The sequence below is a fragment of the Phyllostomus hastatus genome, unplaced genomic scaffold (assembly GCF_019186645.2).
Source record: "Phyllostomus hastatus isolate PE091 unplaced genomic scaffold, TTU_PhHast_1.1 phas_contig_34, whole genome shotgun sequence".
NCBI classification, from domain to species: domain Eukaryota; kingdom Metazoa; phylum Chordata; class Mammalia; order Chiroptera; family Phyllostomidae; genus Phyllostomus; species Phyllostomus hastatus.
In genome coordinates, this window is record NW_025333857.1 from 60,545,951 (window position 1) to 60,571,175 (window position 25,225).

The 25,225-nt window shown below is 55.2% G+C and overlaps 1 protein-coding gene across 8 annotated transcripts in view; it reads left to right on the plus strand.

Moving 5' to 3' along the window:
• The window catches only part of RGS3 (regulator of G protein signaling 3), a 117,011-nt gene extending 109,139 nt beyond the window's left edge, over positions 1-7,872 (plus strand). For 7 of the 8 annotated variants that reach the window (XM_045840567.1, XM_045840568.1, XM_045840569.1 and 4 more), the window contains 5 exons: positions 2,079-2,143; positions 4,898-4,999; positions 5,372-5,433; positions 6,016-6,182; positions 6,916-7,872. In XM_045840567.1, the coding sequence (XP_045696523.1) occupies positions 2,079-2,143; positions 4,898-4,999; positions 5,372-5,433; positions 6,016-6,182; positions 6,916-7,101 (582 nt within the window). In that variant the 3' untranslated portion in view covers positions 7,102-7,872. Of the gene's footprint in view, positions 1-2,078; positions 2,144-4,542; positions 4,799-4,897; positions 5,000-5,371; positions 5,434-6,015; positions 6,183-6,915 lie in introns of those variants that run through there. The other variant, XM_045840577.1, reaches the window with a different exon arrangement.
• The last annotated feature ends 17,353 nt before the right edge of the window (positions 7,873-25,225 follow it).

Consider the following 25,225-nt stretch of genomic DNA (forward strand, 5'->3'; position numbering starts at 1 on the left):
CACATCACAGATGGGCGTGTGCCTGCGTGTGCACGTACACAGGCGTGTTTACAGCCTTGGTGGGGCAGCGTTCTCAGGAAGGAGGCAGCACTTTCCCTGAGTCTTTCACTGAAAACGTTCAGAATGTGCTCTGTCCTTGCATTTGAGTAGCAGCATCCTCTGGTGGAGAAACACCAGGCTTGAATTCAGAGAGGCCTAGATTCTGGCCATCAGCTAGACGCTGGGTGTGCTTAGTGTAGTGACTTAACTTCTCTGAGCCTCTGTTTACTTTACTCCAAAGATTAATGAGATAGTATCTGAATAATGCCCATTTCAAGACCTGGCCTATCATACAAGCTCTATAAATAATGCTCTGCCTCATTCGTCCCTCTGTCAGTCCATCAGTCCATCCATCCATTCATCCATCCGTCCTTCCATCCATCACAGGCAGGTGCTTCTCCAAGGCTAGTAGCTCCTCCTGCTGGATATCCCTGGATTACTTTCCTTTCCAGAATTAACACAGTACTTTAAAGCTTAGCCCATCCTCTTTATTTTACAAATGGGGAAACAGGCCCAGGATAGGACTCAGGGGGAGTCAAAGCTGAGACCCACACCTGGCAGCCTCCTGTCTTGTCTGGGAACACAGTGTCCAAGCCCACCCCTCTCTGTGCACTCCAGCCCCGCTGCTGTCTCAGAGCATTTCCTAGGCTTCTGCTCTGGGTGGCACATTGGGGCCCCGGTTCCCCTGGAGGACAGGTTAGCACAGGCAAGGCAAGAGACACAGAGGAAGCCCCATGAGAGACAGTGGGAGTCTGAGGGTGTGGAGGAGTGGTGCACGCGGGGGAGGTAGACCCTGGGGAGAAGAGGAGAGGGTGTTCCAGGAAGTGGGCACAGCACAGGCGAAGGCAAGGAGATGGGGGTGGAGTGGGTGGAATTTGTGGGCCAAAGTGGAGCCTGGAGGATAGAATCGCAGGCCTGGACCCAAGCAGCAAGAGCCTCAAGATGCATCTTTCCCAGTCTGCTTTCCCTCTCTAGTCATTCATTCATTCATTCATTCATTCATTCTACACATACTTACTGGGCCCTAATGTGTACTAGGCCTGGTGAACGTGACCCAGACAGAGGTGAAGACAGGCAGAAGCCTGCTCTTGGGAACTCACAATCCAGTGGAGGAGACAGCTTTGGAATAAGCCATTTTGGGTGTAGTAGGGACCTCAAAGGGGGTAAAGTGTGTACAACCCTGGTCTAGGGGTGAGGGGGGGTCTCCCAGGTTGAGGAGACATTGAAGCAGCTCTCCTGAGGTCGGGGTCTTTCCTGAGGCCAGTCTCGGGAGGAAAGGGAGGTGGGAGAGTCACAAGGGCATCCTCCATGGAAGGAATAGCATGTGCCAAGGTCCGAGGTGGGTGGACAAGGCAGGGGGAGACATCCTGTTTGGCTGGAGGGCAGGTGGGGGAGGCTGCTAGAGCAGGGGTCAGGCTGCAGAGGTAATTGAAGGGGTGGTAACAGACATTAAATGGGCCTTTCTGCCCACATCCTCACTGTAGAATCTCTACGGCCAGTTATGGAGCTCAAATATTATCCCAAGGGCACCAGGGAGCCATGGAAAGTGCTAAGGCAAGAGGGGTGCTCTCAGGCCTGTGTCATAATTCACAGTACACACTCTGACCAATCCCAGGTATCTTTCAGACCTCAGAATCCTGAGTTATGGTCACTGTGATCTTGATTTCGAAATTGGGACAGCAAGTGGCCCGAGTCACACAGCAGAACCCCTGCTGAAGTGCTTCTCTCCGGCCTGCCCTGCTACCTGCAGCAATACCTCTGCGTTACCACCGTGTCTCCGACTTCTTCCCAGCAAGCCGGGTCTTAGACGCACCGGGAGGAGCCCCTGTGGGTGGAGGCTCTCCCAAGCCAGCTGCACCTAAGGGACAGGCCATCTCTAGGAGCGAGGTCGCCCTTCCTCATCTGTTTCATGAGGGGTGGGAACTTGGGGAGGCGTGGGGGGCTGTTTTGCAGGAGCTGTTGGACCCCCTGCGCCTCTCTTTGCTCAGGCGGCAGCCCCTGGAAGCCCAGACTACTACCTGTGTGTCTTTTCTCCACAGATGAGCGGGCCCGACACGCTTGGGGACAATGATGAAGGCTCCCAGAAGAGAAAGAGCAAAAACCTGTATGTTGGAAAGATCCATTGCCCTCACCCTTGCATTCAGGGAGCCCCTCTGCACCCCTCTGCCTCCTCCAGGGGTACACGTGGGGAGGAGGGGAGGCACCCAGTCCTGCCCCGGACAGACAGCAGTGAACAGCAGGATCCTGGGACTTAGCTGTGGCCCCAGGGTGGGGTCACCGTGGTGCTAAGCGTCAGGCACTGCCCTCAGCATCTATGTAGCATGAGGCGAGGTGCTGATTCAGCACCCGGAAGTCACAGCGAACCAAACAGAGGCAACCAGCCGGGTTGCCATGGCCCGGGCCCAGCCTTTAAGATAAGTAGTGGCCTAGTGACCTCGACAAGTTCTTTGGCCTTCTGAGAAAGGGCTGAACAGGTAGTTCATATGGTTCCCTTTTCTCTTCTTGGCTCTTGAATGCTAACAGTCCCAGGCATTGCCAGGAGGGGGCGCTGCTGGCCCAGATAATGTCTCCTGTATTCCCAGAGTCTTTTGAGCCAAGCTCAGGGCCGCTTATACTTTTGTTTTGGGATTTGTTAGAAGTGCCTGTTAACAGAGAGAGTGGAGAACCTCCTTGGGTTTCCTTGTATCCCAGGCCTGAGGCCCCGGAGACTGCAGAGAGGAACACATAGTGGCACGTGGAGGGGGCGCCCCCATTCCCTCCCGGTCCTGCAGTGCCTACCATTGTGCACAAATTGGGCCCGGCGGTGGGGAGGAGAACAGGGATCCTTCCCAGATGCCTCCTGCAACCTTCTTCCCTTGCCTTGACCTTAGCTGGGGTCCACAGCCCTAGAAACTCTCCCGCTGCTCCCCTGCCCTCTCTGGTTTCCTGGGGCAGCTGCATGGAGGCTTCGCTCTGCAGCCAAGAACAGTCACACTTTCTAGGGAAGGTGAAATGCACAAGCAAAAGTAGTCCTTTGCACCAGCCATCTGGCCCAGGCCAGAGCTGCTGCCAGCGTGGAGCAGTGGGGGGCAGCGGGGGGCAGTGGGGGACAGTAGGGGCTGGCGTCCAGGGTGCCAGAGCTGCCCCGGCCCAGCAGCTCCAGCCTCCTTGCAGAGCGGGCAGTGCCTTTCGAATGCCTGAAGGTCACATTCGTAAAAGTTTAGTTGAGGACTCTCAGAATCTGAGATAATAACACAAGTCACTAATACTCATTGTGCTAGACACTGTTCTATGTGTATTACACATATCCAATTTCATTTTTACCATTATTTTTATTTCACATTTTCTTTCTTCTGACTTACCTTATTTTACAAATACAGAGACAGAAAGAAGTTACTTGTCTAAGGTCATGTAGCAAGTAAGCGGTGGAGCTGGGGCAAGCACTGTGTAAAGCTGTGCGTGCACTTCCCCTTTGCCTTGAACCAACCCCAGCAGACATGAAGTACCTTCATCATACCTCTTTAAAAGATAACAAAACTTGACATTCAGAGAGGTTAGGTAACTTGACAAAGGGCACACAGTTGGTAACTGCTGGAGCTGGGATTCGAACCCTGGGCTGTCTGGCTTCGGATTCTTACTCATAACCTCCACTGGGTACCCCTCCCCTCAATTACAGAGGGTGTCTCATAGGTCATAGTGTCATCTGAAGCTTGAGTAACTTCAGAAGTATAAATGCTACAGACTTAAACACATTTGAAAGTTGAATTATTTAAACTTCTTCTGCACTTATTTAACTTTGTGATTTAGATCATGCACTTCAACCTTCTGGTTTCCGTCAGCGTTTTTCATCTTTAATCAGAAGAACAGATACCAGAATTTAAACAAAAACTTAATGATTGAAAAATTATAAAACTGAATGTCTTAACAATTAAATAAACTTTCAAAAGATGATTTTGGAAGTTTATAAGACTTGCACTTCTGAAGTTATTTAAGCTTAAAATGGTGTTAAGACATTTGGAATGCTCTGCCAGTTCTCGGGTGGGAGTCTCCAAAGCCAGAGCCTGAGGCTGTGGGCGGGGCAGGCGGGAGCTCTTCTCCGGAGGTGCCCAGGTAGGGGGTGTATGAGAGGGGGCGGGGCTGGCCAGTGAGCAGGAGCACGGGACAGTTAACCCCTTTCCTGCCCGCAGCTTTGACCAAAGCTGAAATCGGCAGGGGGATGGGGAGTGGCAAAGCTAAAAATAGTTCTTGGCTAAAAATAGCCAGCCCTGCCACCCTGGCTTGCCTGAGCCTCCCGTCCCTCCCCTTTTCCCTCCCAGCGATTTGCTGACTTGTTTTCTCCTCCTTCCCCTGGCGCTGCCATGGTAACGGGGGAGGCCAGTCACAAATAACTGGGTCTGGCTTCCTGCCTGGGCGGGCCCTAGAGGCCGCCCCTTGCAGACACATGCCCCTTTCACGGGCTCCCTCTCAGGGTTGGCCAGGAGGGATTTTTTTTCTGCTCGCTGTCCTGGTCCCTCCCATTTCCTGGCTCCGCCTGTCTGAGTCCCAGCCCAGCCTATGCCTGGGAGTCCAGTTGTCCGGCTGGGATTCTTGCGAGCACGCTCGGCTGCATCCTGCCCCACAGCTGCCCGCCTGCTGCCCAGGACAGAGGGTGGGGAGCAGAAGCCCAGGAGTGCTCCCTGCAAACCTTCCCTGGTTCCAAGGTGGGGGGCCCTACGGAGATGCTCCGAGGCATGTACCTCACGCGCAACGGGAACCTACAGAGACGGCACACGATGAAGGAGTAGGTGCCCCTCGCCCCAGGCCACGGCCTCCCCGCCCCGAATCTGCAGGGGCCGAGTGTGCCGGGCTGACTGACCCCCTTGTCTGCTTCTGCTTCCAGAGCCAAGGACATGAAGAACAAGCTGGGCATCTTCAGGCGGCGGAATGAGTCCCCCGGGGCCCAGCCAGCGGGCAAGGCAGACAAAGTGATGAAGTCATTCAAGTAGGTGCTCCCTGGGATCCCCTCAGGCACTTAGTAGTTCCTGGGGAGCGGGGTGGTGTTGGGGTTAAGGGGGAAGGGGTGCTGCTGGCGGACCCAGCTCCGGGTTGGTTGGAGGCTCTGACAGAGGGGCCTGGTACCTGCATGCAGCAGCCCTGGGGGGGAGCAGCTGTCGGGGAGGGTGGCCAGGCAGGGGGCTCAGTGGGGGCTAGAAGCCATGCTGGCCCCAAGAAAGGGGGTGGGTCCCTCCTGAGCTCCCCAGTCAGATCGGCCACTGCCTGAGCCAAGGGTGGGAGACAGAGGCAGCCGGGACCCAGCCACCTCTCTTCTCGGAACCTCACGGCGTGCTCACTGTGCCCTGCCCTCTCCCCTCAGGCCCACCTCGGAGGAAGCCCTCAAGTGGGGCGAGTCCTTGGAGAAGCTGCTGCTTCATAAATGTGAGTGGGGTCCGTGGTCTCCCCCCCTGCCCTGTGTTCTCTCCCTCCCTCTCTTTCCTGGGCCCAGTGGGGTGCCCCTGGTGTCGGGAGAGGCTGAGCCTGGGCTGAGGCCCTTGGTCTGGCCTTGGAGCCAGCTTCTGCCAGCCCCTCCCTGTCCATGGGAGCTGGCACTGCCAGCCCAGAGGCCTCTGGGACCCGTGTGCTCAGACCCATATTCCCCGAATCACAGTAAACATTTCCACGTACTGAGAGCCTGCACTGGGTCAAATGTGCCTCTCCGGGCAGGAAGCCCTCTGTCCTCACCGGGCTTCAGGGGACTGGCAGATCACCCTGGTTTTACAGATGAGGAAACTGAGGCACGGATGGGGACAGACCTGGCTAAGGCCCACAAAGAGGCAATGGCAGGGTGGGACCACCCCTGGCAGGGGTGAGAGCAGCCAAGGGCTGCTGGCTCTCGGGAGCAGGGGCTCTTACGGAGCTCCTGGCATCTGCCCCCAACAGCCCTGGGAGGGAATCTGGGGGTGCTGTGGGCAGGAGGGGCTGGTCCTGCCTCTCACCCAGGGTCTGGCCCTCCCTTCACAGATGGGTTAGCAGTGTTCCAGGCCTTCCTTCGCACTGAGTTCAGTGAGGAGAACCTGGAATTCTGGCTGGCGTGCGAGGACTTTAAGAAGGTCAAGTCACAGTCCAAGATGGCAGCCAAGGCCAAGAAGATCTTCGCCGAATACATTGCGATCCAGGCGTGCAAGGAGGTAGGGCCTCCGTCTGGCCCCAGCCCTGTCCCCATGCCCCATGGCCTCTTAGTGGTCGTGGGTACCTGGGCGCCTCCAGGAGGAGATCAGGGCGGGGAGAGGGCAGCGGGATTCTTAGGGACCCTGTGCCCAGGGTGGAGAGGAAGCCCGCTGGGGCCGCAGGAAGAACTGGGTTCCGCTGATAACAAATATGGCCTCTGTCGAGATGCTAAGCCCTTTATGAATGGGCTCTCGCATTTAACCTCGTGACAACCTGTAAAATAGGTTGCAATATCTTTGTTAAAATGTGGGACAGTTTTGGAGAGCCTGATCACGTAGCCGACGCCTGTCCAGTGTGTGTGGGCCCCGTGTACAAAGTTCAGGGAAGATCTACTGATTTAATCCCCGTCTCCTCAATATGGGGGATCTTGCTTAACTTGCACAGCTCTGAGAAGACTGTGCTGTTTTCCCTAATCTGTAGAGAAGACAATCGAGATTCAGACCAACTCAGTGATTTGCTTAGAGCCGCACACCTAGGTGTGGCGCGGGCAGCCTGACCCCAGAGGTGGTGTTTCGGGCCCCACAGTAAGTGACCGAGCTAGGACTTGAATCTGCTGACCCAGGGGCCCCCGCTCTGAACCTTAAGATGTGCAGCAGAGGGACTTGAAGGCGGGAGGCCAGATAGGTCCCACCCCTGGTCCCTGGGGTCAGCTCCCTACAGGCAGCCCTGACCATGCCACCTCTGCCCCCAAAGGTAAACCTGGACTCATACACGCGGGAGCACACCAAGGACAACTTGCAGAGCGTCACGCGGGGCTGCTTTGACTTGGCACAGAAGCGCATCTTCGGGCTCATGGAAAAGGACTCATACCCACGCTTCCTCCGCTCTGACCTCTACCTGGACCTCATTAACCAGAAGAAGATGAGTCCCCCGCTTTAGGGGCCGCCAGGGCAGAGCTCAGTGTTCGCATCAGGAGGGCTGGGCCCCCTCCCACCCCTCCCTCTCCCCTGCGACGGAGGAGGCAACCAAGCCCCAGAGGCCGCGTCTCCGGACAGACAGATGGACATTTGGACGAGAGGCTTGGACCGAGAGAGGCCTAGGCCACTGGAGAAGAGAAGGACTGGCCCCATTGGGTCTCCAATGCCCCGGTACGAGGGGGCCCAAGGGCCCCGGCAGGTCAGGGGCCCTGGCTGAGCCAGATCCGGAGCCACTGCTCCTTGCTGCGGAGACCTCGCATTGACCAAGTTCCTTACAGAACTGGCTGGTGGGGCAGGGGCGTGGCCGGGGCTCTGGGGCTCTCTTGGGGGCCACTAGGGCTCGCAGCGCCGACCCCGCCTCAAGTTTTATTTATTTAAACAGTAGTAGGATGCTTGGCACGTCTTCCTGTAATAGGAAACCTTTGCCTCATCAGTTTTCCTAATTTACAAGTGCAATATTTTAACCAACGCCTTGTGAAAAGCCACCTTGCAGAAAAGGCAGGCATCATCTTCCAGTTTCAGGGGATTTGCTGGTCCCGGGCACCAGTGGCAGGCAGCTGGGCCTTCTGGACCGATGAGGCCTGGAGGGGCAGGTCATACCGTCTGGCCTCGCCCAGAAATCCGGCACCCTCAAGTGAGGAGGTCCCTTGGGGGCCCTGGGAAAGCATGACACCCTCAGACCACACACAGCAGCCAAGTTCTGGAGCAAATAAAGGGCCTGTGTTATTTCTTGGTTTTGACGCTTTCTGTGTGTTCCTGGTTTTGAGGCTTCCCAGGGTGTCTGGGGTTGGAAGGGTTGGTGGCTGGGCTGTTGTTGGTCCAGCTTCTCCTCCTCTCTAGCCATCATCTGCGTCCCACCCAGGAGCCGTAGGCATGAGACAATGGCTAGATACGCTCCCTGACCACCTCTGCCTCTGTGGCAGACGCTCCGCCACGCTTGTTCCACTGGTCATCCCATCTCTCCGCAAGCCTGGGAGGTGGGGGTTGTCCCCAGTTTACAGATGAGGAGAGGGAAACACAGGCAGGTGGGTGACTTGTCCAAGGTCACACAGGGGGCACGTGGCAGAGACAAAGTTCAGCCTAAGCCTACCGCCTGCAAAGCTCTGGCTCTCTTGCTCTCTACCGGCTACAGGATGGAATCCGACCTTGGCCACCAACTGGCTATGTGACCTTCAGCGAGTTCCTTCACCTCTCTGCCCTGCCGCACCCTGAGATTCTGGTTGGTGGCAGTGGATGGGGCCAGGATCTTTGTCAGGGCAGCAGCTGCAGACCCGTAGGCTCACAGGGGACAGAGAGAAGGGTTCACAGAGAAGCCGTCCGTGCCTAACAGGAGATGCCAGTCTGGCAAAGGCCTTGACCAAAGCCACAGTTCAGGGGAGGCCCTGGACCACTCTCCTGGAGGGGGGAAGAGAGCCTGCAGCCCAGGCCAAGCTGACGCCCAAGCTTCCCCTGATGCCCACACATACCACCTGCCAGGGTCTTGGGGCAGCACCCAAGGTATGGATGGTCTGGGGCTGGCAACCAGCTCAGCTGAGCTCACTTAAAGCTGGACAGAATTGATTGGTGGAGGAGGGGCTGGACCCCTCTCTTTGGATCCTGTTCCCTGCCTGCTGTCCTGGGTTCAAGTTGGCCCCCTGGGGCCTGGGAGATGCAAAGGACATGGGGCTGTGCAGCCACTCTCCTCTCTGCTTTTCCTCGCTGGTCTCCCTGGGTGAGGTCACCCCCGTGGGCCCCCATAAGGAAAGCATCAGAAATGGTGGTCTCTGGAGGCCTAACCTGGGGCCAGGCATATAGTAGGTGCTCAATACATGTTGCAGCCTTTTCCGGAATGTGAACTCTTCCAGGAGTGGGGCTGGGTCTTCTTCCAGTCCCCGGACCTGACTGACCATTGAGCCCTGCTTGGCTGTGTAATGGCGGAGGGCTTCCCTGCCTCGGAGCTGCCAGGGCCCCGACGAGGCAGGAAGGATGATAGGGGGCAGCGATGTGCTCCTCATTGAGAACGTGGGTGTCTGCTGCTTGGAGGAGACACTCGGCCCACAAGGAGACTCCCCTTTCTTTATTCCAGGGATTCAGCCCACTCCAGGCCCTCCACCTTCCCACCCCAAATCGCCATGGAAACCAGCGTCCAGGAGAACAAAGTCAGGCAGATGGAATTCCCATTTCAGAAGGCCCCACTGACTGGTTTCCATGACTCACACCCAGGTCCCCTGGCCTCAGAGGGGCTTTGACTACGCCAAGCTGCTGGAGAAGAGAGCGGAGAGGCGCCTGGACCCTCCTGCCCCAGGCTCCTGGGGGGCCTTGGGCTCGGCTGTCACCCGCTTCCGCCTCAGTCCCCTCACCTGTACAGTGTCATTGGGGCTGGTCCCCACGTGAGGTTTGGCAATCCCTGGTTGGTCCTTGTGGGGTCTGAGAGCTGCGAGGTCCGCATGGCCAGCCCCCTTCCCATCCCACAGGTGGGAGGACTGAGGTGGAGGGACGGAGGCAGCACCCAGTGAGCTGAGGGGCCCCGGCGCCTGCAGCTGGGCTCTGGGTTTTGGCTCCTGGCTCCATCACTAACAACGAGCTGCAAACCTTTGAAGCTGTCTCATAACCTCTCTGCCTCAGTTTTCTCAGTCTGTGAATTGTGCGCATTGGCGCTTATGCCAGAGTTGTCATGACCGAGCAAGGTCATTCCTCCTGCAACTTTAGCTGGTATCGGGCACAGGGTCACGCTCCTTCAGCACGAGCGGCTGTTAGTGACCTTGTTATTCAGGGTCAGATCGGAGTGGCAAAGCTCCTCCGCTTGCCCAGCCCTGGCTCTGCCCTTACTAGAGCGGACAGGGAGCCTTGAGTCTTGGGACCCAGGTCCCTGTTCTTCTAGGAACAGTTTTGCTGGTGGCCAAAGCCAGCCTGTCCCAGGGACTGAGAACAGCCTGTCCCCGGGCCTGTGTCCCATCTTGGCCTAGCTGGGCGCGGTGGGGTCAGCTGGCAAATAGGGTGTGAGGGGTAGAAAGGGGAGAGGGCACAGCATGCTGCTTGGTCGGCGGCCAGTGGGCGGAGGCTCAGCACTGGCCTGCCCGTGCCAGCCTCGCTGACTCCCTGCAGGCGAGTCAGGTCCCTCACGCTCTCGGCCTCTTGCTCTGGCTTGGGGCAGGCATGGTCCTCAGGACCCTCTCCAGTCTGGTGCAGACTGCTGCCCGGTGCCTAGGTCCCTGCTTGGGTCAGTGCTTGCCTCCCTCCTGTAACAGGGGCCTCCTTATCTCCAGAAACAGCTCTGGTGTGGGGGGGACCTGAGAGCCTCTAGAGAGTTCTAAAGTTGTTTCCCTGGGAAGGGGGGACCCTGGGGTGAGGGTAAGGCAATGGTGGCGGATTTTACTCCTCTGTGTCCCCCTCTCCCTCACCAGATTCCTCTGAGCTCCCTACCCTAACCTCCCGGCCTTGCTCCCCCAACTCCTTGCTTCCTCTCCCCTTTCTGGGTCCCTCCCACTGACATCCTATCCCAGCAAGCCGCTCCAGTTTGCCTTTCCTCCCCAGCCTGCCCCAGGCCCTCCCCTGCCTCTTCCTCAGAGCTCTCGGCCTTCAACCAACCAACAGTGCCGGGCCTCAGAGGAGCCTTCCCTGCTATTGTTTGCAACATCTGGGAAACATCTGGCTCTGCCTGTCCTCTCCCCGGCTGTGCAGGCGGGAGGGAAGGGTCTACCCTTGGGCCCTCTGCCACTGAGGAGCCCCTTTGGAGGGTCGGAGGAGGTAGTGGGGGGATGAGGAAGAGCTGTGGGGCTGAACTGAGCCTGTTCCACCTTGGATGGGGCGAGGGCATGGCTGGGAGGGCGGGGGGCAGTGGCAGGTTCAGATACAACACAATAGCAGCTGCGGTCACACACCCCAAGGGCGCCCCGTGCCTTATCTCCGCCAGACCTCACAGCGGGTCTGAAGGTCAGAGGATTGTGTTCCTTTCACAAACGAGGAGAAAGTTTGGAGAAAGTGGACAAGCATGTCGTGACTGAGCAGGGACTGGGACCCGGATCCCTAACTTTCCAGCAGCATCTCCTCCAGCCAGTCTGAGATTCAGAGGCTTCGTTGGGGGCCCTCCCCACGCTTCTCCTTGGCTGGAGGGCAGAGCTTCTCTGCACAGGGCCCGGGAATGGCGGGCGCTGAGGGGCGCAGAGATATCGGGTCCTGAGTCAAGTCTCCATTCTCAGTATAGCTGGGTGCTAAGTTTCCTCGCCTCTCTGAACCTCAGTCATCTCATCTATGAAATGGGAATAATAAACCACCTCATGGGACTCACATGGACTCAGGGAGACAATAAATATGTGCAAACCCTCCGCACAGGGCCGGCCGCAGAGGGGGCGCCCCACGTAAGGGCGGAGGAGGGAGGCCTGGGCTGTGACTGAGCCATGGGAGAGGTGAGGTCAGGCCCAGTCCCAGCTGACTACGCAGGAGGGAGTCGCCTCCCCATCTGCCTGATGGACAGTCCCTGGGAAGAGATGGCCAGTGACTCAATGGCAGGAGCAGGGCCCCAGGAGGGTGGCTCCACCAGGGCTCAGCAGGGTCCTACCTGCCAGTCCCAGGAGCCACCGAATAGCACCTGCACTGTGAGGCAGCTGGCCTGCCCCTAGACCTGTCCCAAACCCTCCTGTGACCTTGGATGAGGCCCCTCCCCCTTCCTGTTGGTTTCTTCTGGGAAACAAGGAGAATCAAACTTTCCCCCCTGTCTGAGGACCTCCTGAAGGGGCAGATGGTGCTTTGTGTGGTGTGAGGGGCTGGGACCCAGGCCAAGTGTAAGTGTGTGCGCGTGTGGTGTGTGACCACGAGTCATTAGGACTCTAAAAACGGAGTTTAGCTGCCTCCCCAGGGGACTGACTTGGAGGGAGCTGTCCATTTACCGCTTGCCCCCGGCCTCCGCGGTTCGCCCCCCTTGGGACACTGCCCTCTGCGTCCTCTCGACAGACAGCGGGGCTGAGGAGGGATCTGCTGCTTATTTACACACTCCTGCCCTGGAGGTCCAGTCCTCACCCCCCGCATCTCCGCCACACACCCTGTGACACTGAGCCCAGGCCAGAGCAGCCCCTGGGGCAGGGCAGGGCTCAGTTTACACCCTGGGGAAGATATGAAAACTCGAAGGGGATGGAAAAGGCGAAGGCAACTGTCCCCGGACTGGGGAGGAAGGGCTACTGGTTCTGCTGCTGATTGGTGGCAAGCCCCTCCCATTGCTGGGCCTCGCGCTCCCATCTGAAAGGTGGCTGGGCTGGGGAGGTATTCAAGGGTCTCTCCCTGAGCCGCTGACAGTGGCGCCTCAGGCTGCCCTTGCTTCTCCCTGCTGGCTGGACCCCAGGCGTCTGTCTGCTGTCCCGCAGGGGAGGATGTGACTAGGAGTGTGGGCCTTGGAGGCCGATAGACCCGGGTTTGAGTCCAGGTTCAGGCGTTCATTCCTGTGTGGCCTCGGGCAAGTCACTCAACCTCTCAGAGCCACTGTGCCCTCATTTATAAAGAGGATGTAATAGCAGCTCCCACTGATAGTGCTGTTGTGAAGGACAAAGGCAGGCTGTAGCTCTGGTCTGCCTTCCACGCCTTAAATGCACCGTGCTCCCTTCTGTCTCAGGACCTTTGTATGTGCGCTTCTGTTCACCTCGAGCATTCCTTCTCCCTTCCCTTGGTTACCAACGATAACGACGATGAGAGTCATCGCTAACCTCTAACAAGCACTTCCTATTTACCAGGCACTGTGCTGTGTCCTTGTCCAACGTTTCCTTATTGCACGCACACAGCAGCCCCACGAGTGAAGAGCTAGTGTGAGGAGCCGCTGCGGCGTCGCGTGCCGAGGACCGACTCTGGAGTCAGACTGCTCGGGGCAGCTCCCAGCTCTTCCACTCGGCTGTGTGGCTCCCAGCACGTTGCTTCACTTTCTGGGCCTCAGTTTACCCATCTGCCCATGGGGATAGAAATAGTACCTGTACCCATGTGCAGATGGGTAAACTGAGGTAGCTATAGTGAGAATGAAAAGAGCTAATACCTGTATAGTTCCTGGAACAGTGCCTGGCACATCGTGAATGTTATGTAAGTGTTTTGTTTACGACATCTCTGTTTCTCAGACAAGAAAGCTGAGGTGCAGAGGGTGTGGGCCTTGCCCAAGGGTACACAGGGACAAGAGGGAGATGAGATTCGAACCCAGACTGGCTGGCTTCAGAATCCATGCTCTTGAGAGCTAGGCTATACCCCCTGCCCCTTGTTCCCAGAGCTCATTTCCTCCAGGAAGCCTTCCCTGATAGCCCCTACTGGAGAAGGGTCCCTGCTATCTGCACATAAAGTGCTTTTGTGCTTTTTTTCCCCATGGAACTTGTCATAGATTGTAATTACTTATACACAGGTGTCCATTTCATTATTGTTTGTCTCTTTCTTTCAATTGTAAAGTCCTTGAGGGCAGGGACCATGGTGTCTTAATTCTTACAATTTCCCGAGCATTATCGTATTACCTGATATATAGTAAGTGCTTCATAAATACTAATTTAGTGGATGGAAGGCATACAGGGCTTAGCACATTTGGTTGCACAGGATGAGCTCATGAAAAAGGATGGCCCAGATAGAAGCCCCTATAAAAGTAAATAATGAGGTCTGTTGTGGGTGATAGGAAACATGAAATAGAAGTTCATATCTCCATAGAGCTTTTGACAGTAGATAAAGGAAATTCATATATAAGCATCCCAGGGCTTGTATGGCATCTCTGTGATGACTGGGCACCTAATTCCTTCTCTTTTGTTGCTTTGTTATTCTCAAAATGTAGTTTCTACCTCATATCCAACATAGCTGCTTGAGCTCCAGCCATCACTTCTGCATTCTAATCTGTGGGAAGGATGACAGGGCTACGAAAGAGGTGGTCAAAGGTGAAGAATGCCTGTTCTTTCTTAGAGAAGGTTCCCAGAAACTGTCACGTGACACTTTCTCTTACATCCCATTGACCAGAAGTTAGTCTCATGGTCACTAATTAATGGAGGCTAGAAATGTAGTCTTAACACGGATAGCCATACAATCAGATAAAATTCAGAGATGTTACTCCTCTGGAGTTACAAAAAGGTAGAACAGATATGGGAGGACCGCTAGCTGTCTCTGCCGCAGTTACCAGCACCAGACATCCATGCCTCAGGGCTGTGGAGAGAAGGCGAGGCAAGGGGGCATGTATTAACTAGCTACTGTCAGACTCGAGCTGCAAGACAAGTCCTCCAGAGCTCGGCAGCTTAAAACAGCCATCACCTATTCTCTCTTACAGGGCAGCCAGGGTCAACCCATCTGGGAGGGGCGGGCTGGACTGGGCTCCTCCCTGTGGGCGGGGCTCAGATCTGCTCCGTGTGACCCTTCCCCGCAGGCAGAAGGGCCGGCACCTACCTGGGAAAGTTCTCACTGACATGAAAGTGGTTTGGGGTTATTTCATTTTTAATTTTGAAACAATTACAGGAAACATTCACAGGAAATTGCAAAGATAGTACAGCGATGTTCCACATGCCCTTCACCTAGCTCCCCCAGTGGTTAAAACTACATGATTAGAGTTCAATATCAAAACCAGAATCTGACAGTGGAGGGTTAGTTCTATGTCACTTTATTGCGCGTGCAGATTACAGAACCACGACCACAATCCGCACACAGCCGTCTTTCCCCACAAAGATCTCCCTCGACACTTTTCTCTAGTCACACCCATCCTCTGCCCCCACCGTCCCTAAGCCCCGGCAACCACTGATCTGCACCCCATCTATACAACTGCATCACTTTAGGAGTGTTATGTAAATGGAACCGTGCAGTGTGCAACCTCACGAGATGGTCTGTCTTCCCCCGTCATCCTGTCCTCAGGTTCCGCCCGGATTCTGCGTATGGCAGCTCAGTCCTGCTGGTTTCTGGGCGGTGTTCAGCGCTGTGGGTGCACAGCGGGTGGGTTCGCTGTTCACTCCTAGAGGGACATCGTGCCTGTTTCCAATTCTTGGCTGTTCCATATAAAGCGGCTGTGAACAATTGTGTGGCGATTTTTGTGTGGACACAGTTTTCATTTCTCCGGGATACACGTCCAGTAGCGCAGTTGGTGGGCTGTATGGTACCAATAGGTTTAATTTTTAAGAAACTGCTGAACTGTTGCCCACAGGGGCTCTATCATGAGAGGTCCAGGTTCTCTGCAACTCTGTCAGCACTTAAAGTTGCCCTGTGTTTACTTTAGCCGTTGGGCTGGGGGTGAGGCAGAGCTCCTCTGGGTCTTCATTTGCATTTCCCTGATGTCTAGTGAGAGTGGGCATCTTTCCACGGGCATCTGTTTGGTGAAAGGTCTCTTCATGCCGTGTGCCTGTTTTCCAATGAGAGTGTTTGCTTTTCCACAGCTGACTGTGAGAGCTCTCCGTATATTCTGTATACGAACCCTTTGCCAGGCATGTGCTTTGCAAACGATTTCCCTCACTCTGCAGCCTGTCTTTCCATCCTCCTAGAATATGTTTTGCAAAGCAAATGCTTTTTAGTTTTGATCAAGTTCGATGTATTATTTTTTACTTTACAGATCATGCTTTTGGTGTTATGTCCAAGAACCTTTTACCAGGCCTTGGGTCCTAAAAATTTATCCTATGTTTTCTCCTAGAAGGTGTTTTTTTTTAAAGATTTTATTTATTTATTTTTAGAGAGGGAAGGGAGGGAGAAAGAGAGAGCGAGAGAGAGAGAAACATCAATGTGCAGTTGCTGGGGGTCATGGCCTGCAACCCAGGCATGTACCCTGACTGGGAATCGAACCTGTGACACTTTGGTTTGCAGCCCGTGCTCAATCCACTGAGCTACGCCAGCCAGGGCCTCTCCTAGAAGTTTTATAATTGTTATTATAATCTATGGTACCTTTTGAATTAATCCTTGCGTGAGCTACGAGGTTTAGGTTGATATTCATTTTTCTCTTACATAAAAATGTCCAATTAACTCTAGCACCATTTGTTGAAAAGACTGTCCTTCATGCATTGCTTTAAAAAAAAACAAAACAGCTTTATTGAGATGTAACCTGTTTAAAGTATACAACCCAATGGTTTTTAGAATCTTTACAAACTTGTACAGCACTCACCACCATTGACTGCAGAACATTTTCCTCACCCCCTAAAAAACCTCCATACCTATTACTTGTCACTCTCTTCTCTGTACCCAAACCTTCCCAGCCTCGGGCAACCGCTGACCTGCTTTTCTGTCTCAGATTTGCCCACTGTGGACAGTTCGTGTACATGGAATCCTAAGATACGGGGTCCCTCGAGTGTGGCTTCGTTCATTCAGCATAGCGTTTTCAAGGTTCATCGTGTTGTAGCTTGTGCTGGTACTACGCTTCGCTTTCGGTTTTGTTGAATTGATGAATGTTTGAGTTATTTCCACTTTGGGGCCACTATGAGTAATGCTGCTGTGGACACCCCTGCACAAGCTTTTGTGGGGACGTCTGTGTCCTGTCCTCTCGGGCACACACGGAGGGGTGGAATGCCTGTGTCACAGGCAAACTCTGTGCTTCTCTTGCCGGGGCACCGCCCAGCCGCACCATTGGCACTCAGTCTGTGGGTGTTCTGGTCTCTCCGTGTCTTCACCCGCACTTGCTACAGTGTCTGTTTCAGTCTGGGCATCCCAGTGGGTGTAGTCTTATTGAGCTGCCTTTGCCCCTCGGTGAAAATCCGCTGGCCATCCCTGGGTGGGTCTGTTTCCAGATTCTCTGTTCTGTTCCGTGCATCTATGTTTCTATCCCCCCACCAAAGCCACACAGTCTTGAAATTAGATAAAGTGATTCTTCCTACTTTATTGGCTTTTTTTTTCAAAAATTGTTTAACTATTGTAGTTTTTTAGGCTTTCTGTGCAAATTTTAAGATAATCTTGCCTACTTTACAAAAAGTCTTGTTGAGGTCTGGAAAATAATTGCATTGTATTGGGATATTCCTGCCTGATCTACCAGAAGTCCTCCTGAGGTCCTGACAGCAGCTGCACTCACTGGACTTCAGTTTTCGGGGACCTGGTGTGTCACTCTGCGGAATCATCTCATTCACCGGCGCTGTCTGTCTCTCCATTCATTCGGAGCTTCGATTCTGCTCACAGGCACTTTGTAGTTTTCATCACACAAGTCCTCTTTTGTTAGATTTACACCTTAGTATGCAATTCTCTTTTTGGTGGTTATAAATGAGATTCTACTTTTAATTTCAGTTTGCACGTGTTAACTGCCAGCACAGGGAAATACACGGGGCTTTGTGCATTGTGGCCTTGCCGAACTCACTTCATCGTCCTGGGAGTTTTCCGTAGATGCCTTGAATTTCTCTGCATAATGAGTCGCGTCCTCTGCAAACAGGTGCAGCTTCACGTCCCCCTTTCTGGCCTTCGTGTCACTGTTTCACTGTCTCACCTTATTGGGCTTCGGCCTTTCATCAACAAGCCTGATCTTAGCTGCCGGTTGCTTTACAGATTTATTGCTTTATCGAGAAACTATTTTATTTATATATATTTATATTTACATAAACATTACATAGGAAGTTTTTTTTCCCCTATAGGATGTTGCTCTTGATTCCAAACTTTCTGACAGTTTTTATCATGAATGGATATTGAATTTTGTTAAATTCCTTTCTGCATCAATTAATATGATCATATTTTCTTGTTAGCCTGTGAATATGGTGCGTTACACTGATTGATTTTTCGGGTGTTGAACCACCGGTCTTGCACCCCTGGAAGAAACTACATTTGGGAATAGTGTATAATTTTGAATGTTTCTGAATTCTATTTGCTGATATCCTATTAAGAATCTTGGCATCATTTACATGAGGGACATCGGTCTATAATCTCCTGGTTTTTGTGCTGTCTTTGTTAGGTTTGGGGATCGAGGTAATACTGCTTCCCAGAAATGAATTGGGAAGGGTTTCCTTGTATTTTCTGGAGAGGATTGGGTAGAATTGGTGTTCATTTTCCTTTCAGATGCCAATGTATTTTAAGCCTCGGTTTGAAATTTGTCTGCTAATATCCCATTGGTCAAAACAAGTCACGGGGCTGTGCCCAGTGTCAATGCAGAAAGGACTGTCTACCTCCAACGGGCAGAACTAGAGCTCACAGGGCAAAGGGTGTGGAGGTTGGAGGGGCGAAGCCCAGGAACCAAGGAGTGAGTCACAGAGGCCTTGGAGGTTACCTCTGGTGTGCATTTCGCCCAAGCTAAGCTCTTCACTCTGGGATGCAAGCACCCACGGACCGGCGCCAGCTGGGCCTGCTGGGACCCATGTCCACCTGAGTGGACATCCCCCTGAGGGGCTTTGAGGTGTTATTTGAGGGGTGCAGGTAACGCAGCTTATGAATCAAAGCCCCCATGTACAAATGGCACCAAGCTTTCATAGCAGAACAATTAGTGATCAAATTCCCAGACTCTGAGTTTAAAGGATAGGATTTAATATACTCAATTTGGTTGATTCCCATTTTTCCAACATTTCCACCCACCAGCCTTTCTGTGGGTGACAGCTGTGTTTATATCCATGAGGGACTCAGAGAAGGATGGGGTCTGGCCTGCAAAGACCTCTGCAGCCTCATCGCCCCCACACCTCGTCTGCCCTGTCCCTGCACCTCTCCCCCGGCTAGCTCATTTGTACCCCAGAGCCTTTGTTCAGAGGCTGTGTCCCCCAAAACCCTTTGGAGATGTCCCAAGTCTAGAGGAGGGCACTTCCCTGGGTTATCCTAGGATGGGCTCAGGTGACTCAACCCTGGAGTTGCCTCTTCACTTGTCTGCTTCTCCCCTGGACTGCCAGCCCCTTGAGAGCTGTAACTGAGTGGCCATCTGGGTCGCCGGCACCCAGCCCAGGACCCAGTCCAGAGCAGGTGCTTAACAGCTGACAGCTGAAGGCCTGAATGGCTGGAAGCTGACCATGGCATTCCCAGCCCACAGGCAGAGCCTCTGGAGTCTGCCCGCTGTGTCTCTGGTGAGCAAGCCCCTCCCTGAGGCCCCAGCTGCGAGTGCTAATGCTAAAGGCCCGTCTTTCCATCCTTGCCACCTGCAGCTCCTGCCTCGGGGCGGTGACTACCGCTGAGACAGGAGCCTTAGAGGAGGCCCTGGAAGTGAAGGTGGTCAGGGGGCCCACCTAGGCAAGGCGAGGCCTCGAAGGGCAGCAAAGCCTTGCCAGGCACTCAGGGCCCTGCTCCGCTGAGCCTGAGGTCCCCTTGAAGACTCACATTTTGTGCTACCAAGTAGGCTTCCCACAGCCCCCGACTGTTCTGGTCCGCCGCATCCCTCATCCCTTTGCCTCCGCTGTCCACGCCACCTGGAACGCCTTTCCTCCTCTCCCTTCACTTTGCCAGTTACAGCCTGTTCTCCTAGGCCCTTCCTCCCGACCCACCGCGGGCCCAGTCTGAAAGCCTGCACCCAGGCTCTGCCCTCAGATCTGCAGCCAGCCTTGAACTTTTCATGAAATGTTTTGTGGGTGTGAGTTTGGACTGTCCACCAAGGGTGACTTGGTAGCTGGCCAGGCTGGACTTCCTCCAGAGCACTGGCCCAGGAGAGTGGGGCAGCTCCTGACCCCCGGGGTGAGATAAGAAGCTGGACCCCGATGCTCTACGGCTATTTTTAGCGCTGGTTCCTGGCAGGCCTGGCCGGTTTGGGCCTGGAGGGAGAACAATGGGCCATTGAGCCTTCTCCAGCCCTGGGGCCGGTGAGGCCCGGGGGAGCAGGAGTGCAATAACAATGCGTGGAGGGTGGGGGGTGGGCAGAGACAGCGCATAGACCCAGGGGCCCCAGGGGCCCCGGCCCCCATGCCCACCAGCAGGAAAAGCTCCTATGGAGAGCCTTTTGTTGGACTTCCTTTGGGGCCAGGGGCTGGGCCAGCCAGAGGATTCCAGAAGCCTGTCTTCATGAGCAGCACCGCTGCCTCCATCTCTTGAACCCTTTCTGGGGGCCTGACATCGTGCTCCGCACCGCATGTCCTGTCTCAGTTTGTCAGGTCCTCGCACAGAGGTGGAACCTGAGGCCCCAGCTCAGAAAGGTCGGCAACTTGCTCACACACAGCAAACAGGAGGAACCATCGGGATTCAAACCCACGTCTTCTCTGTCTCCTTCCAGAGTGCAGAACCTTCCAATCGCAGCTCTTCCCTCGAGGGTCCTCCTGGGACCAGTGGGCTTTGGTCTCTCCCCCCGCCCCCCGATGGCTTTGATTCTGTAAATGACCGTGTGCACGTCACTTGCCTTCCCTGCGCCTTCTGTGAAACGGAAGGGAGCGTCCTCTCAGGGCTGTTGAGGGTGGAACCGGAGGCCAGGTGAGGGAGGAGCATGGAGTGGGGGTGTTGTCAGTTTCCCCCTCTCCAGCACTTGACGATGAAAAGAGCCGATGAACCCAAATTATGCTTCTTCCTGAAAGGCGTCTGCCCAGGCGATGCATGCTCTGCGGAACTCTAAGTGTGAGGTGTGTCCGCGGGCGGCTCCAGGGGGTGGACCGGTCAGACCTGTCTGGCGCCTCCTGGGAATTCAGAGCCTGAAAGGGGAGACAGGACCAGGCTCAGGTGATGACAGCTCACTGGAAGAGATGCCACCACAACAGAGTGCCACAGACCACCCGGTGGCTTAAACAACAGAAACTTCTTTTTTCATAGCTCTGGGGGCTGGAAGTCCAAGATCAAGGTGTCGGCAGAGTTGTTTCTCCTGAGTCCTTTCTCCTCGGGCTGCGGGTGGCCTCCTTTGCCTGTGTCTTCGTTTCGCCTTCTCTTGGTGCGCACCTGTGTCTGCGTTTCCTAGTCTCATGAGGACACCAGTCGTACTGAATGGGGGCCCACCCTGTCATGACCTTGTTTTAACGTAGCCTTCGGAGGCCCGGTCTCCAGATGTCATCACGCTCTGAGGTTCTGGGGATTAGGGCCTGAGGATATGACTTCGAGGGACACAACCCAGTCCTGAACAATGGCTATTTAAACTAACTGACAGCAGCTGCTTTCGCACGTTGGCACAGAGTCTCCAAGGAGCCAGCCAGACAAAGTCCTCCATCGCAATGTGAGAAGGGGGAGGGGTTTTTAGAACACTCCCAGAGGTCAGGTCGCCCCCCCGCCCCGCACACCAGCTAGTGAGAAATGATCTGGGCGAGGGATGGTTGACAAATTCCTAAGGATTATACTGTTGGACTGAACATCAACTTGCCCTGGAGTTGCTCTCTGCCATCTCCAGAATGTCCAAGTAGTTTTGATGTTGCAAGACCTTTGGGATAAGGTGGGGGGTGGGGTGTCTCTGGAAGGGAACAGGTGGGCCACTGGGGCTGAGGACAGGGGGTGAGAGCAAGGAGGACTGATGGGCAGATGTAAGCCCCGCTGAAATCCACAGGACCTCCGGGGAGATTTGCCAGGCCCGAGGGTGGGGAATGGCGCTATCCCACCCAGATAGGGCAGCAATGACGGGAGAATCTGGGGATACCAGGGAGCCCTACTTGAGAAGAACATACCTACATTGGTCTGGAGGGGTGGGTATCAAGGCAGCTTTCCTGGAGGAGGTGTGGGTTAGAGATTGCTAGAGGAGGGCAATGGCATTCCAAGCAGAGGATCCTTCAAAAGCAGAACCTGGTGTCTCTGCTGACTAGCTCACAGCTGGTTTAGCAGTTTGCTGTGTGCTGGGTTCTGAACGTAGCTCTTCCCAAAGGTAATGAAAGCCCATGGTCGTGAGTTACTGGCCATAGCAGATATGAGGGTACAAGGCGAAGAGGTGCAAAAGAGAGCATAGGGGGTGCTAGCCAGACCGAGAAGGGTCTGGAACACTCAGGTACAGACTGAGGACTTTGTGGCTAAGGGTGGAGCCAGGGGAGGCTTGAGTAGGGAAGGACCGGGTGAGATGTCCCCGTGGAGACGAAGTGCCTGTGGCATTTACTGGTGCTGGGGCAGACATGGCGTGGACAGGACAGTGTGAGACAGGTGAGAGGTCACGGAGGGCCACTCCAGGCCAGGCAGCCAGTGTGGCTGCCAGTGACATCATGACGAATGTCCCGCATGTTCCACGGAGTGCTTGGTGGTAGCTTTCCAAGAAGTGCTATTACTTTCTGCCCTGCAGCTTCTGCTGGGGCCAGAAGGGGAGGAGCCCCGGGGCAGTGAAGCCCTGCTCGTCGCTCGTGCTAACCAGGGCAGCCGGGGACAGAAACAGGACACACGCCCACTGGGGGCCTCCCTTGTGCCAGGCCTGTGCCAAGTACCTCACACACCCGTGCATGGTGCCCCAGCCGCCCCGGGAGGCAGCTGTTGTTAGCCCTGTTTCAAGAGGAGGCTCAGGAAGGAGGAAAATCTGTCCCAGGACTGGGGAGACCTGGACTCTGTGCTTTTCTACCAGAAAGCTCATCTCCCAAGAAGCTCCCTTTGGGCCGAGCTGGGCTGCCTCAGTTTCCAAGAAGTGGGGGTGAGCCTCTCACAGCCCTTGCTGCCTGGGGATATGGGGCAACATGGGTAAGAAGGTGCCTGGCCAGGCAGTGTCCTGCTCCATCACCTCTCCTGGCTCCAATCCGCGGCAGGGTCTGGGGCTCCCCAGTCCTGCAAGATAAAGGCCACACCCCTCACCGAGCGAAAACCCTATAAGCTGTTAAGCCATCCCTAACTCTCCTGGCAGATCCCCAAAGCCAAAGGCTGCCTGCCTGGCTCCCGGGGGCCTGTCTTCACCTCTGCCTCCCCTCTGAGCCTCCTTCCCCCTCTGCTGAAATGGGTGTAAGAACGAAGTGAGGCTCTGTCTGCAGGTGGCCCAGGCCCGAGGGCAGCTCTGGGTGCTGTCTCAGGACAGCTGTGGGTTTGCTGTTGTCGCTGCCTTGCTGCTTTGCTTGCTGGCTCTGAAGGCCAGTCGCCGTGGGGAGGAGAAAGGGGCTCTGGCTTCTGTTCTATGAGTAACACTGGCCACATGCTTCTTTGAACTTCATCGTTGTCACCTGCACACCCCAGGACTCCAGGTGCAAGAGTGGGGACCCCTGGTTTCACCCCACCCCTCCACTGTCCTCCACCCAGTGCCTGGCTTCCCTCGGCCCATGGGCCTGAGGCCAGGGCATGCATCTAAGCTCTGCGGCGTGAGTGCGCAATTGTTTCTGTATGTGGGTCGGGGGCGCAGGCAGGCACTGGCCTGGCGGCCTTCCCCTCCCTGTCCATGAGCTCATACGCCGTTGTCCCGAGGATCCTCCCGCAGAGAGACTTCCCCGCCAGCTCCACCCAGAAGGGAGAGCAGATGGTGAATTGGAGCAAGCCCTCATCTTGGGTCAGGGAAAAAATATTCCTTTTCCCCTTCTCTCTAAAAATATGCTCAGGCTTTTTTTGAGCCTCGATGCAATAAAAACCAGCTGTGGCTCAGAGGGCCCCCGCAGCCTTCGCCTGAGGAGAAGGAAAATAAAAACAGCCGTGGGGGCGGAGGCACCGCCTGTGTCCCGGCCGCTGCGCCCAGGCTCCAGCCACCTCTGACCTCGAGCTCTGTCCCAAAGGGCCACTGAACAGTGTCTGTTTGTTTGTCCTGATGATGGCTCAGGGCACCGGGGGTCACGCAGGCCTTACTCTTTTTAACTCTTGGTGCTGAGGATGACAAGAGGTGGGTGTGGCTTGGACTCTGCTCCCAGGTACCCCCCATATCCTGGGGGAGAGAGATGGGCACTCAAGGTATCCAGAGCCAACCCAAGGGAGTGTTCTAGTAGCCTAGAGGAGGGCGAGGCCATGTCTAATTTGGGGAGCAGAAAGGCTTCCGGGAGCAGGTGACATTCAGATGGCCTTAAAGGGTGGAGATGGGAAAGGGTGTCCTTGGAGTAGGGCCAGCTTCAACAAAGGTTTGGAGAGGCCGCTGGGGATTACCGTGTGGTGACCAGAGTGTAAGGCAAAGGTGTGTGTGTGTGGAACAGCAGGGGACCCACCTTGGGGGGTAGACTGGGCCTTGAACACTGGGTGAAGTGTTCAAGGGGTGATAGGGAGCCATGTAAGGTGCTTGAGCAGAGCAGGGACTACTTGGAGGAAGGAGCTTGGAGGATGTTAAGAGGGGACCTCTGATCACCTAACTGGAGCTGAGGTTTTATCACGAGTCCCTTAAAGAGGGAGCCACATCTGCTAAATGGACTTCTTGGTACCCTGGCCCATCTGCATGGTGCAAGACCCTCTGGAGGAGGGTGTGGGGAGGTGACAGGGATTTGGAGATCTGGCTTTTAGTTTCGACTCTGCCGTGGACTCGTGTGGCCTTGAATAGATCACTCTCCTTCTAGGTCTCTACTTCCCCACCCGCGAAAAGGGACCACGGGGTGTTCAGCCTCCCTGGAGTATCAGCGCTGGGCAGGCTCCTGATGGACAGATGGGAAAGAAGATGACCCCAGAGCGGGTATTTGTCACTTTGCATTTCCGCTCACAGTTTCACTGAGCGTAGTGTCCTCCAGGCTCATCCGTGGTGTAGCGTGTGTCAGAATGTCCTTCCTTTTTGAGACTGAGGGATATTCCACTGCACATATCAACCACATTTTGCTGATCCGGTCAGCTGTTAACAGGCTCTCGGGCCGTTTTCAGGCTGTGGTTCTCGTCAATAGTGCTGCTGCGAGCACCGCTGCTATTTTCTGTTTGACTCGATAGCAGCCGTCCTAATGGAGCCTCCTGGCGCTTCTCTGATGATTAGCGATGTGGCTGGAGAGTTGTTCATGTGCTTTTTGGGAGTTTGCATATCATTTTGAGTGGGTGGCTGCCTTTCTCTCCTCCCAGTTCCCCACCCCGGGCTCCCCGCTCCTGGAGGGCCTCCCTCTGTGCACCTGCAGCCCAGAGGCCCTCTGAGACTTGGCTTGGAAGAGGCACAGGGTCCTGGCCTCCCCCAGTGGGAAGGTGTCCCAGCGATCTCCAGGTCCAGCCTCTCATTGCACAGATGAGTGGACTGCAGTCCAGGCGAGTTAAGTAGCTAGTCCAGGGCTGTCCTGAGACGCGTGAAGGTGCTGGATCCTGGCGCTGCTGGATCCTGGCGCTGCTGGGGGTTGGCACTGCTCTGAGCTTCAAGCCCTTTCTTCCTGCCCCTTCCCTGGAGTCCTTTCTCCTCCACCCCCCCTTCCCTGGAGCTGTGCTCAGCAACCACCCTCTTGCATTTTTGCAAAGTGATGTCAGCTGCAGATAATGGTTTTTCCGTTCCTGGTGGAGCAGGAGTCCCAGATATTGCACTTTGG